At 55.0% G+C, this 14,040-nt stretch overlaps 1 protein-coding gene across 5 annotated transcripts in view; it reads left to right on the forward strand.

The window, feature by feature from the left end:
• LOC124788255 (formin-J-like) overlaps positions 1–14,040 on the forward strand; it is a 131,182-nt gene that overhangs the window by 50,780 nt on the left and 66,362 nt on the right. For all 5 annotated transcript variants that reach the window (XM_047255452.1, XM_047255454.1, XM_047255456.1 and 2 more), the window contains exon 9: positions 719–1,187. In XM_047255452.1, the coding sequence (XP_047111408.1) occupies positions 719–1,187 (469 nt within the window). The remainder of the gene's footprint in view (positions 1–718; positions 1,188–14,040) is intronic.

Genomic DNA, 14,040 nt, shown 5'->3' on the forward strand with positions numbered 1-14,040 from the left:
TAGCTAAGGACCTTTCAAGACTCCAGCACTCCGTCCACATCATAGGGATGCCGTGTAAGATGTGCTGGAGCACATGAACATTGGACACAAGACCAATAGATCAAAATGCTGTTCACATACGAAGTGTAAATAGGCTTGCACCCTGATAACAATTCTGTTCGCATATGGAGGAGAACAGAGGAACACAATCACCCATCAATGACTGGGATATCAACAAAAATCCTGTGGCTCAGTCATATTCTGGACAGGTTTCGCGTATGGCTGCCATGCACTGGTCGTTCCAGTTGAAGGCAACATAACTGCTGCAATGTATGAAAACAACTTTCTCTGACCCACAGTCATTGGTTTTGCAGAGACTGTAGGAGAAGAGTAGTAATATTCTGTATTATCAAAGAATACAGTATAAGACATCTATCTCATTTCAAGATATGAGAACCAGTTATATGCTTAACTTTTTGATGGGGGCATAGTTGTTATTATTATTATTATTATTATTATTATTATTGCTACTACTACTTCTACTGTGTAAGTGTCTCATATTGTGTAACACACTTCCTGTGTTATTTTTGACTATCACAGTCTTTCATGACACACACACACACACACACACACACACACACGCACAGAGAGAGAGAGAGAGAGAGAGAGAGAGAGAGAGAGAGAGAGAGATGAAAAAAGTAGTTGTATTAAATTTCTGCATCTGTTTTGCATTTCTTAGGACCCCATGTGGCTAGTAATTCAAACTCTCAGAAGCAAAAATTGAAGCAATTTCAGCAACAGCAACGACAGCAACAGCAGCAGCAGCAGAATCAGCAAATATCACAGCAACAGCAACAACAGAATTTTCAAAAGCAGCAGCAGCAACAGCAGCAGCAGCACCACCACCACCAGAAAGAGCAACAGTCTCCATCTGCTCAGACTCAACAGGCTCCAAAGAAACGGAAGTTAAACTTGGAGGAATATCGTAATCGGTTGAAAGATCGTGATCGTGCAAAGGACACACCAATGGGAACTTCAAAAATTATTTCTGTTGCTGATATCCCTATGCCTCCCTCCAATACTGCAGCAGAAGTAAATAAGAAATCCACAGACAACGTTGAGTCCCGTGTGCGCCCAGAAATGTGCAATGCTGAAGTCCAGGCTGATGTTTCGAAAGAAATGGGTGCAACTTCAGACACCGAAAAAAGGTGCGTATCTTTGTTTTTTTGAAAATCTGTTGGAGAAAAACATATAGCTTGAAAATCATTGTATTATTTTTGTACCATTTATAGAAAAAGTTTCAGTTTTACGATTGAAATGCACTGCATATAAAGTGTGGATGACACAGAGAAACTGGCTAGAGAACAATGAATTATTCTGTGATTACTGCAGTCATGTTTCTCTCTTGAAGTTAATGATTAGTCTCAATGAATGTGCAACGTTCCTTTCAAATACCTTCATTTCTCTGTATACATCTGCACAGTTTTTCATATTTTTCTGAGTGTTCACAGTTTCAGAATTACATTGATGGATAGTGTCTTGTTTGATGGATAACTGAAAGTGCCTTAATGTAAGAATTGTGATTAAATTCCCACAGTTTCTGGATGGACATTGAAACTTGTAAATGTGAAATTTGATGACTAAATACACATTCAGTGTGAGCAAAAAATGACAAACTTAAGAAATTAAATGAATGTAATGACATCTCTGGTTAACATGGAGAAAAATTTAGTGACTTATATAAAATGCAGAATAGTAATAACTGAAGATCAACTGGAACATCAGAATAGTGGGAAGAGAGTGGAGAGAATGAAGAAACATTAAAAGAACAAGAAAGATGGTGAAGCTTTCATTTTCAACTCGGTCTAGTGCTTTACCTCTCTAGTGCTTTACCTATAATTGTAAGAAAGGATAGACATGTTTAGAAGTGGTGCTGAATTTTGCATTTGTGACTCAGTTGCCGAGTGGCCAAGTGTCAACTACAAATTCCATTGTTTTAGCTTTGTTTCTTGGTTCAGTTTTTTTCCCATGTAAAAAAAAAAATTGCACTGTGGTTTGGATTTGGTGTTAAGATTGTAGATCCTCTTGTAGTTGTATAGATACATTAGTTTACAGTCTGGAGGAAGACCAGAAAATATTACCTCCAAGAGGCTAATGTTTACTAAAGCCCTGTGGTGCTTGAACCAGTGTTTGGGTTTTTATTTATTTTTCACAAAAAAATTATTAGGCCATTGTGACTAATTTTTGTTCATATCATTTTGGCACTTGTCTGGCAAGGCTCCCTGCTATTATTTAGATTAAATGTTGGCTCTTGAATATTGAACTCTTTTAGCAACTGTAGTTTTTTATAGCATTGGACCATTCTTACAACATAGGTGAACACATCACAGTAATGGAGTTCTTGACCTCGTGGCAATGTACACATGCCGTATCCAATTTGTTTTCTCACTACTTCTGAGAAACTTACACAGTTCATACATATAAAACATGGTGAGAGGTCAGTTTTACTACTCTTTACAGTACATGTATTCCCCCATGAAGTTTGTTGTAAATACTGCAATATCTTGCAGTTCAAAAGCAACAATTATGCACATAATTACAATTTCAGAAGGAAAAGTGACATTTATTACTCCAAAATGAGGTACTCTTTCACGCAATAAGAGGTGCATAATGCTGCCACCAAAATTTTTGTCCGCATACCCAGTGATCTAAAATGTCTGACAGCAGAGATAAGTTTGAAAACAATCTGAATAAGTTTCTCCTCAAGAGCTCCTTCCAACATTTTTCAGAGCTTCCGATTACTTTGCACTCGATTCTAAGCCGCAGGCGGTTTTATGGATTACAAAAACCAGAAAAAAAGTGCAGCTTAGATTCGAGTAAATATGGTAAACACAGTGCTCATACAAGCGTCTGCCAACAGCAAAACGTGTTAAAGGCCTTAGGAAGACTGTTCAGTGCTTCATAACTACAAATTGCCTCCGTGTCTGATGAGCGTGATGTCACAACTGTTTACTTTAGGTTCGTTTGAGCAGTTGTGGGTGGGCTCATGCGCATGCACAGTTGAGTCGTGCATGTGTAGTACCTTCTCCCACTTCTGGCTACAGAAGTGTGACTATTAGCTGTATAAGCAGCAGCAGCACCAAAATGCTACCCGGAAAACTTTTACTGGCATGTGCAAGTTGCCAGTTCACTGGGGGCAAACCGGGGTAACTACCCCGGGTGGCAATTTCAATGAATGGGAAGGGGGCGCCAAATTTATATTCTTGAGGGGAGAAAACCTTGTTTCACAAAGCGCCTAGTATTCAGCGCACGTTGGTCTGTCGATTATTTGTATAATTTTAAAACGTATCCCTATTGGTTTTTTAACATTTTAGAACATATTCTAAGTTTATTTGTGAATGAATCGTAAGTTGAATTTTGAATGCGTGTGTAGTGTATGTCATGTATCTGCCAGTGAAATCGCGTTGCATCTAGAAATAAACTTTCCTGCAGACAAAAGGGGATGGGGCTATATGAACTGATCGGAATAAAGCCGAATGGATGAATGGCAATCGCTGTTTATTTTTGTGGTGGACTGTGTTTGCGAATGATCAACGTTGTTATGATTGCCACCGAAATCCATAGATTCAGACAACCAGAGTGGAAATAAACGACCAACAGGAGTGATAGGTAAGAAAGATTACCTATTTTCTTCTTGGTGTATCCAAGAAAATGAAATTTTGATAGAAAATTTTTGGCCAGACCGTTACACTAGTGAAGACCAGTTGTACTGTCCTCGGTAACAGCCGCCTGAGTAGTGTGGAAAACGCGTTGTATGAAAACGTAATAACGCCTAACTGGAGAATAAACGTGGGATAACTAAACCGTTGATTGTGGCAGGGTTAGCGAAGTTAAGCGGAGAATAAGTTACAGAATTAGTGATAACAAGATTGTTTGGTAGAACGAGGAAGGAGAAGAAACGGGGACATCACACAAATTATGGAAGAATAAGACAATTCCAAATATAAATAAAAATTTCAATCTACTACTTTTCAATCTCATGCTTGAGAAGCTGGAGCGTATGAACGAAATGTGAAATTGTTTCCGAACATAAAACTTTTTGCTTGTAGTAGGCCTAATAAGCATTTGATATTGGTACTTCGTGAATTATATTTTCTCGTGTTATAAAAATGACCATTTGTGCCAAAACAGTCTCTTTTATTTGGTGTGTGTTACAATAGCTGCAATATGAGACAGGCCTATTTTGTTTTATCTAGCAGACAGTGACGAAATACACAGAATCATATAGAGAAACCACACAGGTCTTGGGGTACTGTTCGTATTAACAGCTTTTTCAGTACTAGACAAAGACATTTCTTCTTTTCATGTAGCAAAACATTTGATGATCTTTGATGAGGTAATAGATTCCTTCCCAGAAAGGAAAGCACGCCATGTAAAGCTGTAACAAGGGTGGAGAGAAAAAACTGCTAGGACTTATGGACTGAAGAAATGTGCACTGTCTTGCTTGTTTCTTCTACTGGTTTCATGTATCTTATATTTAATTTTGTGCAGACAAAAAAGCAAGTTATTAGCTATGGGCAATAAAGAATGCAGATTTTCTGAAGAATTTTTGTTCTCCCGGTTACAAATTATCCCATGCAATATTGATTGATAGGTTTTTTTTTTTTTTTTTTTTTTTTTTTTTTTTTTTTTTTTTTTTTTTTTTTTTTTTTCTGATGCACAGAGCAGTCTGAGTTAGAGTGAGAAAGTGGATAATCTCCACGTGACCGGCATTTACGTTTAGTGATTTTGCTGTTTTTCCTCTTCGTTTATTGCTCTCACGTCAAGTGAAAATAAAATGAATTTCTGTAGCCGGGAGCTATCAAGTGAATTAAAGTACATGGACATGAGTACAGAAAGCTAAAATATGCTATTAGTTTCAGGTTTTATTTTATTTCCACCTTTCTGACAGTCAAGTATTAATCACCTTGCAGAACAATGAAGTTATTTTTGTCGATTTGCTAAAGAAATTTGGCTTTTATTAATCTTTTCCGATGAGGCAGTCAATTTATTTGAAATGAAGTGTTTAATTCCACACTATTGGCTAGTTTCAACTGTTCGCTGCATTTCAAAAGTGCACGTTTTTATCTTATAGCACATATGACATTATGTCAGAGTGAAGAACCAAACATTAGATAATATAGTACTGGTACTTCAAGAAAATTTACATCCGAATCTGCACATACGAATGTGCACTTAAGCTGAATTATGCGTTTTTGTATGGTTCACGAAATTCCGATGCTCTTGGAGTATCCTCTGATGTCTTGTTTCTTTTATGACATATTGTACGATCTTTTAATGTCTTACACCTATGAACATACACACTTCCCGCATCCTAGTAGCTGCGCAAGCGTGGTGACGTCTGTTGTCTGGCGCTCTCTGGCAACTACTGAAACGAACCTATTTCTAACAGGTCACAGAAAAATATTGCGAATGGTTATTTGAAAAGTGTTATTTTCAAAGTAAATTTCCTTTTATGTAAGATGAGCTATGTGTGAGAATGAACGATGAATTTCTTAAATCACAGAGCGTTTGACTCTCATTTAAAAATAAGTCTTTGAGTACAGACTTTTAGAAAAATTTTGAGCCCAGAAGATCAAGACATTTATGTCTTTATTAAAAATTTTACTGGCACGTTTGTGGGATGTATCTTAAAGTGTAACACACGCAAAAAAGATCAACACTATATGTGAAAGCTTAGCTTCTCTTGCAGCTTATTAATCTTAGAGACAAAGATAATATGTGAAGGCTATGCTTTTCTTGTAGTAACAGTATGTATAATAATTTAAATCATTAACGTTTCCTATGTGTGTGCACGCCCTACTTAACAGTGATATCGCTATTGGCTGACTACATCACGTGTCCTATGCTCGAATATCCTCTTGTCATCGGCTGGCGAGATCACGTGACATGAGGTATGACTGGCTACAAAAGCGCATTGCAATCTTGATTTCAATGCTTCGGAAAGTAACATGTGGCATCTGGTGGAATTTAAATTTACACTTTCGTTATGCGAAAATATGCGGCGTACATATTTTTTCTTGTCCGCGTATACACCCTGGTTTAAGGGGGGTAGGACGTCAAACGGGCTGACTTGGAGCAGGAGAGGCACCACAGGACATTTTATTTTCTACTGTCTATACTTTTACAAATAAATTCATAAAACTTTGTCAGCATGACCAGGAAGGATTCAGGAGTCACACTCATAGTAGTGGAAGTGCAAAAACAACAAAATAATTTTTTTTTAGGTATGAAATTTCATCATTTTTTTCACGTACTGTTGGCTTCATTTGTTGCTATAGGTACATTTTTCTTCACAAGTAAGAGAGATTCTTAGATGAATTTTGCACAGCATACAAACCATACTTACAGGTGTATGAACTCTAGAATTTTCCAAATCTATTAAAAACTGTGGTAAAAATTGAGATAATTAACTACAAAATTTGATTTCTTTTCTAAACATAAAGTTTAAAACATAACAGCTCATTCATTTTTTCATAAATTGAATAGATTCTAGAGTTTCAGACACCTGTAAGTATGGTTTGTATGCTGTGCAAAATGCATCGAACAGTCTCTTACTTATGAAGAAAAGTGTACCTACATCAACAAATGCAGCCAAAAGTAAGTGAAAAAATGATGAAATTTCACATGTAAAAAAATTATTTTGTTATGTTTTTGAACTTCCACTGCTACAAGTGTGAAACCTGAATCCTTCCTGGTCATGCTGACAATGTTTTATGAATTTACTTGTAAAAGTATAGACAGTGGAAATTAAAATGTCCTGTGGTGCCTCTCCTGCTCCAAGTCGGCCCATTTGACGTCCTACCCCTTTAAAATAAACTAGCGAACCCGGCAATATTTCGCAATTGCTAAATACGTACGGGAATTGGATGTGTATCCTACTATCTCCTTCTTCTCACTGCCTCTGTCCATCTCCTCCTCCCCTCCCCCCCCCCAAAAAAAAAAATCTCTGATGATCTTCCTTTTGCCCCTGTGTGTCTCTCTTATCCCACTCTCTATGTATCCATCTTCTACTGTCTTACCTCTGTCCGTATCATCCTTCCCTTCGTAATACCCATATCCTCCCTGTTTTCTTTCCACCTCATCCTCACCCTCATCCTCCCCCCTCATCCTCCCCCCTCATCCTCCCCCCTCATCCTCCCCCCCTCATCCTCCCCCCCTCATCCTCCCCCCTCATCCTCCCCCTCATCCTCCCCCCTCATCCTCCCCCCTCATCCTCCCCCCTCATCCTCCCCCCTCATCCTCCCCCCTCATCCTCCCCCCTCATCCTCCCCCCTCATCCTCCCCCCTCATCCTCCCCCCTCTTCCTCCCCCCTCTTCCTCCCCCCTCTTCCTCCCCCCTCTTCCTCCGCCCTCTTCCTCCGCCCTCTTCCTCCGCCCTCTTCCTCCGCCCTCTTCTTCTGCCCTCATCCTCCCCCTCTCATCCTCCCCCCTCATTCTCCCCCTCATCCTCCCCCTCTCAACCTCCCCCTCATCCTCCCCCCTCATCCTCACAACTCCTCGTCCCCCTCCTCCTCGTCCCCCTCCTCCTCGTCCCCCTCCTCCTCGTCCCCCTCCTCCTCGTCCCCCTCCTCCTCGTCCCCCTCCTCCTCGTCCCCCTCCTCCTCGTCCCCCTCCTCCTCGTCCCCCTCCTCCTCGTCCCCCTCCTCCTCGTCCCCCTCCTCCTCGTCCCCCTCCTCCTCGTCCCCCTCCTCCTCGTCCCCCTCCTCCTCGTCCCCCTCCTCCTCGTCCCCCCTCCTCCTCGCCCCCCTCCTCCTCGCCCCCCCTCCTCCTCGCCCCCCCTCCTCCTCCTCGCCCCCCTCCTCCTCGTCCCCCCTCCTCCTCGGCCCCCCTCCTCCTCGTCCCCCCTCCTCCTCGGCCCCCCTCCTCCTCGTCCCCACCTCCTCGTCCCCCCTCGTCCCCCCCTCCTCATACCACCTCGTCCCCCCCTCCTTGTCCCCCCTCCTCGTCCCCCCCTCATCGTCCCACTCCTCCTCGCCCCCCCTCCTCCTTCTCCCTCTCCCTCCTCCTCCCCCCTCCTACTTCTCCCTCTTACTTCTCCCTCCTACTTCTCCCTCTTCCTCCTCCTCCCCCCTCCTACTTCTCCCTCTCCCTCCTCCCCTCTCCCTCCACACCTCCCCCTCCTCCCCCCTCCCCCTCCTCCCCCCTCCTCTCCCTCCTCCCCTCGCCAACCTCCCCCAGCCCTCCTCCCCTCGCCAACCTCCCCCAGCCCTCCTCCCCTCGCCCTCCTCCCCACCCCCTCGTCCTCCTCTCCCTGCCCTCATCACCCTTTCTCCCCTCCCGCTTATGCTCCCCTCCTCATCTCCCCTCCTCATCACTCCCCCCTCCTCTCCCTCCTCCCCTCGCCAACCTCCCCCAGCCCTCCTCCCCTCGCCAACCTCCCCCAGCCCTCCTCCCCTCGCCCTCCTCCCCACCCCCTCGTCCTCCTCTCCCTGCCCTCATCACCCTTTCTCCCCTCCCGCTTATGCTCCCCTCCTCATCTCCCCTCCTCATCACCCCTCCTCATCACCCCTCCTCATCACCCCTCCTCATCACCCTCCTACTCACCTGTTCTACTCACCCCTCCTCCCCCTCCTATTCACCCCTCCTCCTCACCCCTCCTCCTCCCCTCTCCTCCTACCCCCTCTTCCCTTTGCTCCTCCCCCATTCCCCTCCTTCCCTTGCCTCCTCCCCCTCCCCCTTCCCCCACCACCACTTCCCCTCCCCCTTCCCCCACCTCCACTTCCCCTCCCCCTCCTTCAACTACCTCTCGCCCACCTCCCCTCCCCCACCTCCCCCTTGCCACCTCCCCCCTTGCCTCCTCCCCCCTTGCCTCCTCCCCCCTTGCCTCCTCCCCCCTTGCCTCCTCCCCCCTTGCCTCCTCCCCCCTTGCCTCCTCCCCCCTTGCCTCCTCCCCCCTTGCCTCCTCCTCCCCCCTTGCCTCCTCCTCCCCCCTTGCCTCCTCCTCCCCCCTTGCCTCCTCCTCCCCCCTTGCCTCCTCCTCCCCCCCTTGCCTCCTCCTCCCCCCTTGCCTCCTCTCCCCCCCCCTTGCCTCCTCCTCCCCCCCTTGCCTCCTCCTCCCCCCCATGCCTCCTCCTCCCCCATGCCTCCTCCTCCCCCATGCCTCCTCCTCCCCCTTGCCTCCTCCTCCCCCTTGCCTCCTCCTCCCCCATGCCGCCTCCTCCCCCTTGCCTCCTCCCCCCTTGCCTCCTCCTCCCCCCTTGCCTCCTCCTTCCCCCTTGCCTCCTCCTCCCCCCTTGCCTCCTCCTCCCCCCTTGCCTCCTCCTCCCCCCTTGCCTCCTCCTCCCCCCATGCCTCCTCCTCCCCCCATGCCTCCTCCTCCCCCCTTGCCTCCTCCTCCCCCCCTTGCCTCCTCCTCCCCCCCTTGCCTCCTCCTCCCCCCCTTGCCTCCTCCTCCCCCCCTTGCCTCCTCCTCCCCCCCATGCCTCCTCCTCCCCCATGCCTCCTCCTCCCCCATGCCTCCTCCTCCCCCATGCCTCCTCCTCCCCCATGCCTCCTCCTCCCCCTTGCCTCCTCCTCCCCCATGCCTCCTCCTCCCCCTTGCCTCCTCCTCCCCCCCCGCCTCCTCCTCCCCCCCCGCCTCCTCCTCCCCCCCCCCGCGCCTCCTCCTCCCCCCCCCCCCGCGCCTCCTCCTCCCCCCGCGCCTCCTCCTCCTCCCCCCCGCGCCTCCTCCTCCTCCCCCGCGCCTCCTCCTCCTCCCCCCGCGCCTCCTCCTCCTCCCCCCGCGCCTCCTCCCCCCCGTGCCTCCTCCCCCCCGTGCCTCCTCCCCCCGTGCCTCCTCCCCCCGTGCCTCCCCCCCCCCGTGCCTCCTCCCCCCCCGTGCCTCCTCCCCCCGTGCCTCCTCCCCTCTTGCCTCCTCCCCCCTTGCCTCCTGCACCTTTGCCGCCTCCTCCTCCCCCCTTGCCTCCTCCTCCCCCCTTGCCTCCTCCTCCCCCCTTGCCTCCTCCTCCCCCCTTGCCCCCTCCTCCCCCCTTGCCTCCTCCTCCCCCCTTGCCTCCTCCTCCCCCCCTTGCCTCCTCCTCCCCCATGCCTCCTCCTCCCCCATGCCTCCTCCTCCCCCATGCCTCCTCCTCCCCCATGCCTCCTCCCCCATGCCTCCTCCTCCCCCATGCCTCCTCCTCCCCCATGCCTCCTCCTCCCCCATGCCTCCTCCTCCCCCATGCCTCCTCCTCCCCCATGCCTCCTCCTCCCCCATGCCTCCTCCTCCCCCATGCCTCCTCCTCCCCCTTGCCTCCTCCTCCCCCCGCGCCTCCTCCTCCCCCCCCGCCTCCTCCCCCCGCGCCTCCTCCTCCCCCCCCGCCTCCTCCCCTTCCCCCCGCGCCTCCACCTCCTCCCCCCGCGCCTCCTCCTCCTCCCCCCGCGCCTCCTCCTCCTCCCCCCGCGCCTCCTCCTCCCCCCGCGCCTCCTCCTCCTCCCCCCGCGCCTCCTCCTCCTCCCCCCGCGCCTCCTCCCCCTCCCCCCGCGCCTCCTCCTCCTCCCCCCGCGCCTCCTCCCCCTCCCCCCGCGCCTCCTCCCCCTCCCCCCGCGCCTCCTCCCCCTCCCCCCGCGCCTCCTCCTCCCCCCGCGCCTCCTCCCCCCCCGTGCCTCCTCCCCCCCGTGCCTCCCCCCCGTGCCTCCTCCCCCCCGTGCCTCCTCCCCCCCGTGCCTCCTCCCCCCCGTGCCTCCTCCCCCCGTGCCTCCTCCCTCCGTGCCTCCTCCCCCCCGTGCCTCCTCCCTCCGTGCCTCCTCCCCCCCGTGCCTCCTCCCCCCGTGCCTCCGCCTCCTCCCCGTGCCTCCGCCTCCTCCCCCTCCCCCCTTGCCTCCGCCTCCCCCCCGTGCCCCCGTGCCTCCACCCCCCCGCGTGCCTCCTCCTCCTCCTCCTCCTCCTCCTCGTCCTCGTCCTCCTCCTCGTCCTCCTCCTTCTCCTCCCCCTCCTCCTCCCCCGTGCCTCCTCCCCCTCCTCCCCCGCGCCTCCTCCTCCTCCTCCCCCCGCGCCTCCTCCTCCCCCCGCGGCTCCCCCCCCCCGCGCCTCCTCCTCCCCCCGCGGCTCCCCCCCCCCGCGCCTCCTCCTCCCCCCGCGCCTCCTCCTCCCCCCGCGCCTCCTCCTCCCCCCGCGCCTCCTCCTCCTCCCCGCGCCTCCTCCTCCTCCCCGCGCCTCCTCCTCCTCCCCCTGCGCCTCCTCCTCCTCCCCCCGCGCCTCCTCCTCCCCCCCCCGCGCCTCCTCCTCCTCCCCCCGCGCCTCCTCCTCCTCCCCCCGCGCCTCCTCCTCCACCCCCCGCGCCTCCTCCCCCCCGTGCTTCCCCCCCCGTGCCTCCTCCCCCCGTGCCTCCTCCCCCCGTGCCTCCTCCCCTCGTGCCTCCTCCCCCCTTGCCTCCGCCTCCTCCCCCTCCCCCTGGTGCCTCCTCCCCCTCCCCCCGTGCCTCTTCCCCCTCCCCCCGTGCCTCCTCCCCCTCCCCCCGTGCCTCCTCCCCCTCCCCCCTTGCCTCCTCCCCCTCCCCCCTTGCCTCCTCCCCCTCCCCCCTTGCCCCTCCCCCTCCCCCCTTGCCTCCTCCCCCTCCCCCCTTGCCTCCTCCCCCTCCCCCCTTGCGTCCTCCCCCTCCCCCCGTGCCTCCTCCCCCTCCCCCCGTGCCTCCTCCCCCTCCCCCCGTGCCTCCTCCCCCTCCCCCCGTGCCTCCTCCCCCTCCCCCCGTGCCTCCTCCCCCTCCCCCCGTGCCTCCTCCCCCTCCCCCCGTGCCTCCTCCCCCTCCCCCCGTGCCTCCTCCCCCTCCCCCCTTGCCTCCTCCCCCCGTGCCTCGTCTCCCTCCCCCCTTGCCTCCTCCCCCCGTGCCTCCTCCCCCTCCCCCCTTGCCTCCTCCCCCCTTGCCTCCTCCCCCTCCCCCATTTCCTCCTCCTCGTCCCCCCTTTCCTCCTCCTCCTCCCCCCTTGCCTCCTCCCCCTTCCCCTTGCCACCTCCTGCTCCTCCTCCCCCTTGCCACCTGCTCCTTCTCCCCCTCGCCACCTCCTGCTCCTCCTGCTCCTCCCCCTTGCCACCTCCTGCTCCTCCCCCTTGCCACCTCCTCCTCCTGCTCCTCCCCCTTGCCACCTCCTCCTCCTGCTCCTCCCCCTTGCCTCCTCCTGCTCCTGCTCCTACCCCTTGCCTCCTCCTGCTCCTGCTCCTACCCCTTGCCTCCTCCTGCTCCTCCTCCTACCCCTTGCCTCCTCCTGCTCCTCCTCCTACCCCTTGCCTCCTCCTGCTCCTCCTCCTACCCCTTGCCTCCTCCCCCTACCCCTTGCCTCCTACCCCTCCCCCTTGCCTCCTCCCCCCTCCTTCTTCTCCCTCCTCCCCCTTGCCTCCTCCCCCTCCCCCTTGCCTCCTCCCCCTCCCCCCTTGCCTCCTACCCCTCCCCCTTGCCTCCTCCCCCTCCCCCCTCCTTCCCCGTCCTCCCCCTCCCCCCTCCCTCTTCTCTCCCCCTCCCCCTCCCTCGTCCACCCCCTCCCCCCTCCCTCGTCCACCCCCTCCCCCCTCCCTCGTCCACACCCTCCCCCCTCCCTCGTCCACACCCTCCCCCCTCCCTCGTCCACACCCTCCCCCCTCCCTCGTCCACACCCTCTCCCCTCCCTCGTCCACCCCCTCTCCCCTCCCTCGTCCACCCCCTCTCCCCTCCCTCGTGCACCCCCTCCCTCGTCCACCCCCTCCCTCGTCCACCCCCTCCCTCGTCCACCCCCTCCCCCTCCCTCTTCTCTCCCCCTCCCCCCTCCCTCGTCCACCCCCTCCCCCCTCCCTCGTCCACCCCCTCCCCCCTCCCTCTCCACCCCCTCCTCGTCCTCGTCCCTCTCCACCCCCTCCTCGTCCTCGTCCCTCTCCACCCCCTCCTCGTCCTCGTCCCTCTCCACCCCCTCCTCGTCCTCGTCCCTCTCCACCCCCTCCTCGTCCTCGTCCTCGTCCCTCTCCACCCCCTCCTCGTCCTCGTCCTCGTCCCTCTCCACCCCCTCCTCGTCCTCGTCCTCGTCCCTCTCCACCCCCTCCTCGTCCTCGTCCTCGTCCCTCTCCACCCCCTCCTCGTCCTCGTCCTCGTCCCTCTCCACCCCCTCCTCGTCCTCGTCCTCGTCCCTCTCCACCCCCTCCTCGTCCTCCTCGTCCTCGTCCCTCTCCACCCCCTCCTCGTCCTCCTCGTCCTCGTCCCTCTCCACCCCCTCCTCGTCCTCCTCGTCCTCGTCCCCCTCCACCCCCTCCTCGTCCTCCTCGTCCTCGTCCCCCTCCACCCCCTCCTCGTCCTCCTCGTCCTCGTCCCCCTCCACCCCCTCCTCGTCCTCGTCCCCCTCCACCCCCTCCTCGTCCTCGTCCCCCTCCACCCCCTCCTCGTCCTCCTCGTCCTCGTCCCCCTCCACCCCCTCCTCGTCCTCCTCGTCCTCCTCGTCCTCGTCCCCCTCCACCCCCTCCTCGTCCTCCTCGTCCTCCTCGTCCTCGTCCCTCTCCACCCCCTCCTCGTCCTCCTCGTCCTCGTCCCCCTCCACCCCCTCCTCGTCCTCCTCGTTCTCGTCCCCCTCCACCCCCTCCTCGTCCTCCTCGTCCTCGTCCCCCTCCACCCCCTCCTCGTCCTCCTCGTCCTCGTCCCTCTCCACCCCCTCCTCGTCCTCCTCCCTCTCCACCCCCTCCTCGTCCTCCTCGTCCTCGTCCCTCTCCACCCCCTCCTCGTCCTCCTCGTCCTCCTCGTCCTCGTCCCTCTCCACCCCCTCCTCGTCCTCGTCCCCCTCCACCCCCTCCTCGTCCTCGTCCCCCTCCACCCCCTCCTCGTCCTCCTCGTCCTCGTCCCCCTCCACCCCCTCCTCGTCCTCGTCCCCCTCCACCCCCTCCTCGTCCTCCTCGTCCTCGTCCCCCTCCACCCCCTCCTCGTCCTCCTCGTCCTCGTCCCCCTCCACCCCCTCCTCGTCCTCGTCCTCCTCGTCCCTCTCCACCCCCTCCTCGTCCTCGTCCTCCTCGTCCCTCTCCACCCCCTCCTCGTCCTCGTCCTCCTCGTCCCTCTCCACCCCCTCCTCGTCCTC

The sequence above is a fragment of the Schistocerca piceifrons genome, chromosome 3 (genome assembly GCF_021461385.2).
Source record: "Schistocerca piceifrons isolate TAMUIC-IGC-003096 chromosome 3, iqSchPice1.1, whole genome shotgun sequence".
Taxonomy (NCBI): Eukaryota; Metazoa; Arthropoda; class Insecta; order Orthoptera; family Acrididae; genus Schistocerca; species Schistocerca piceifrons.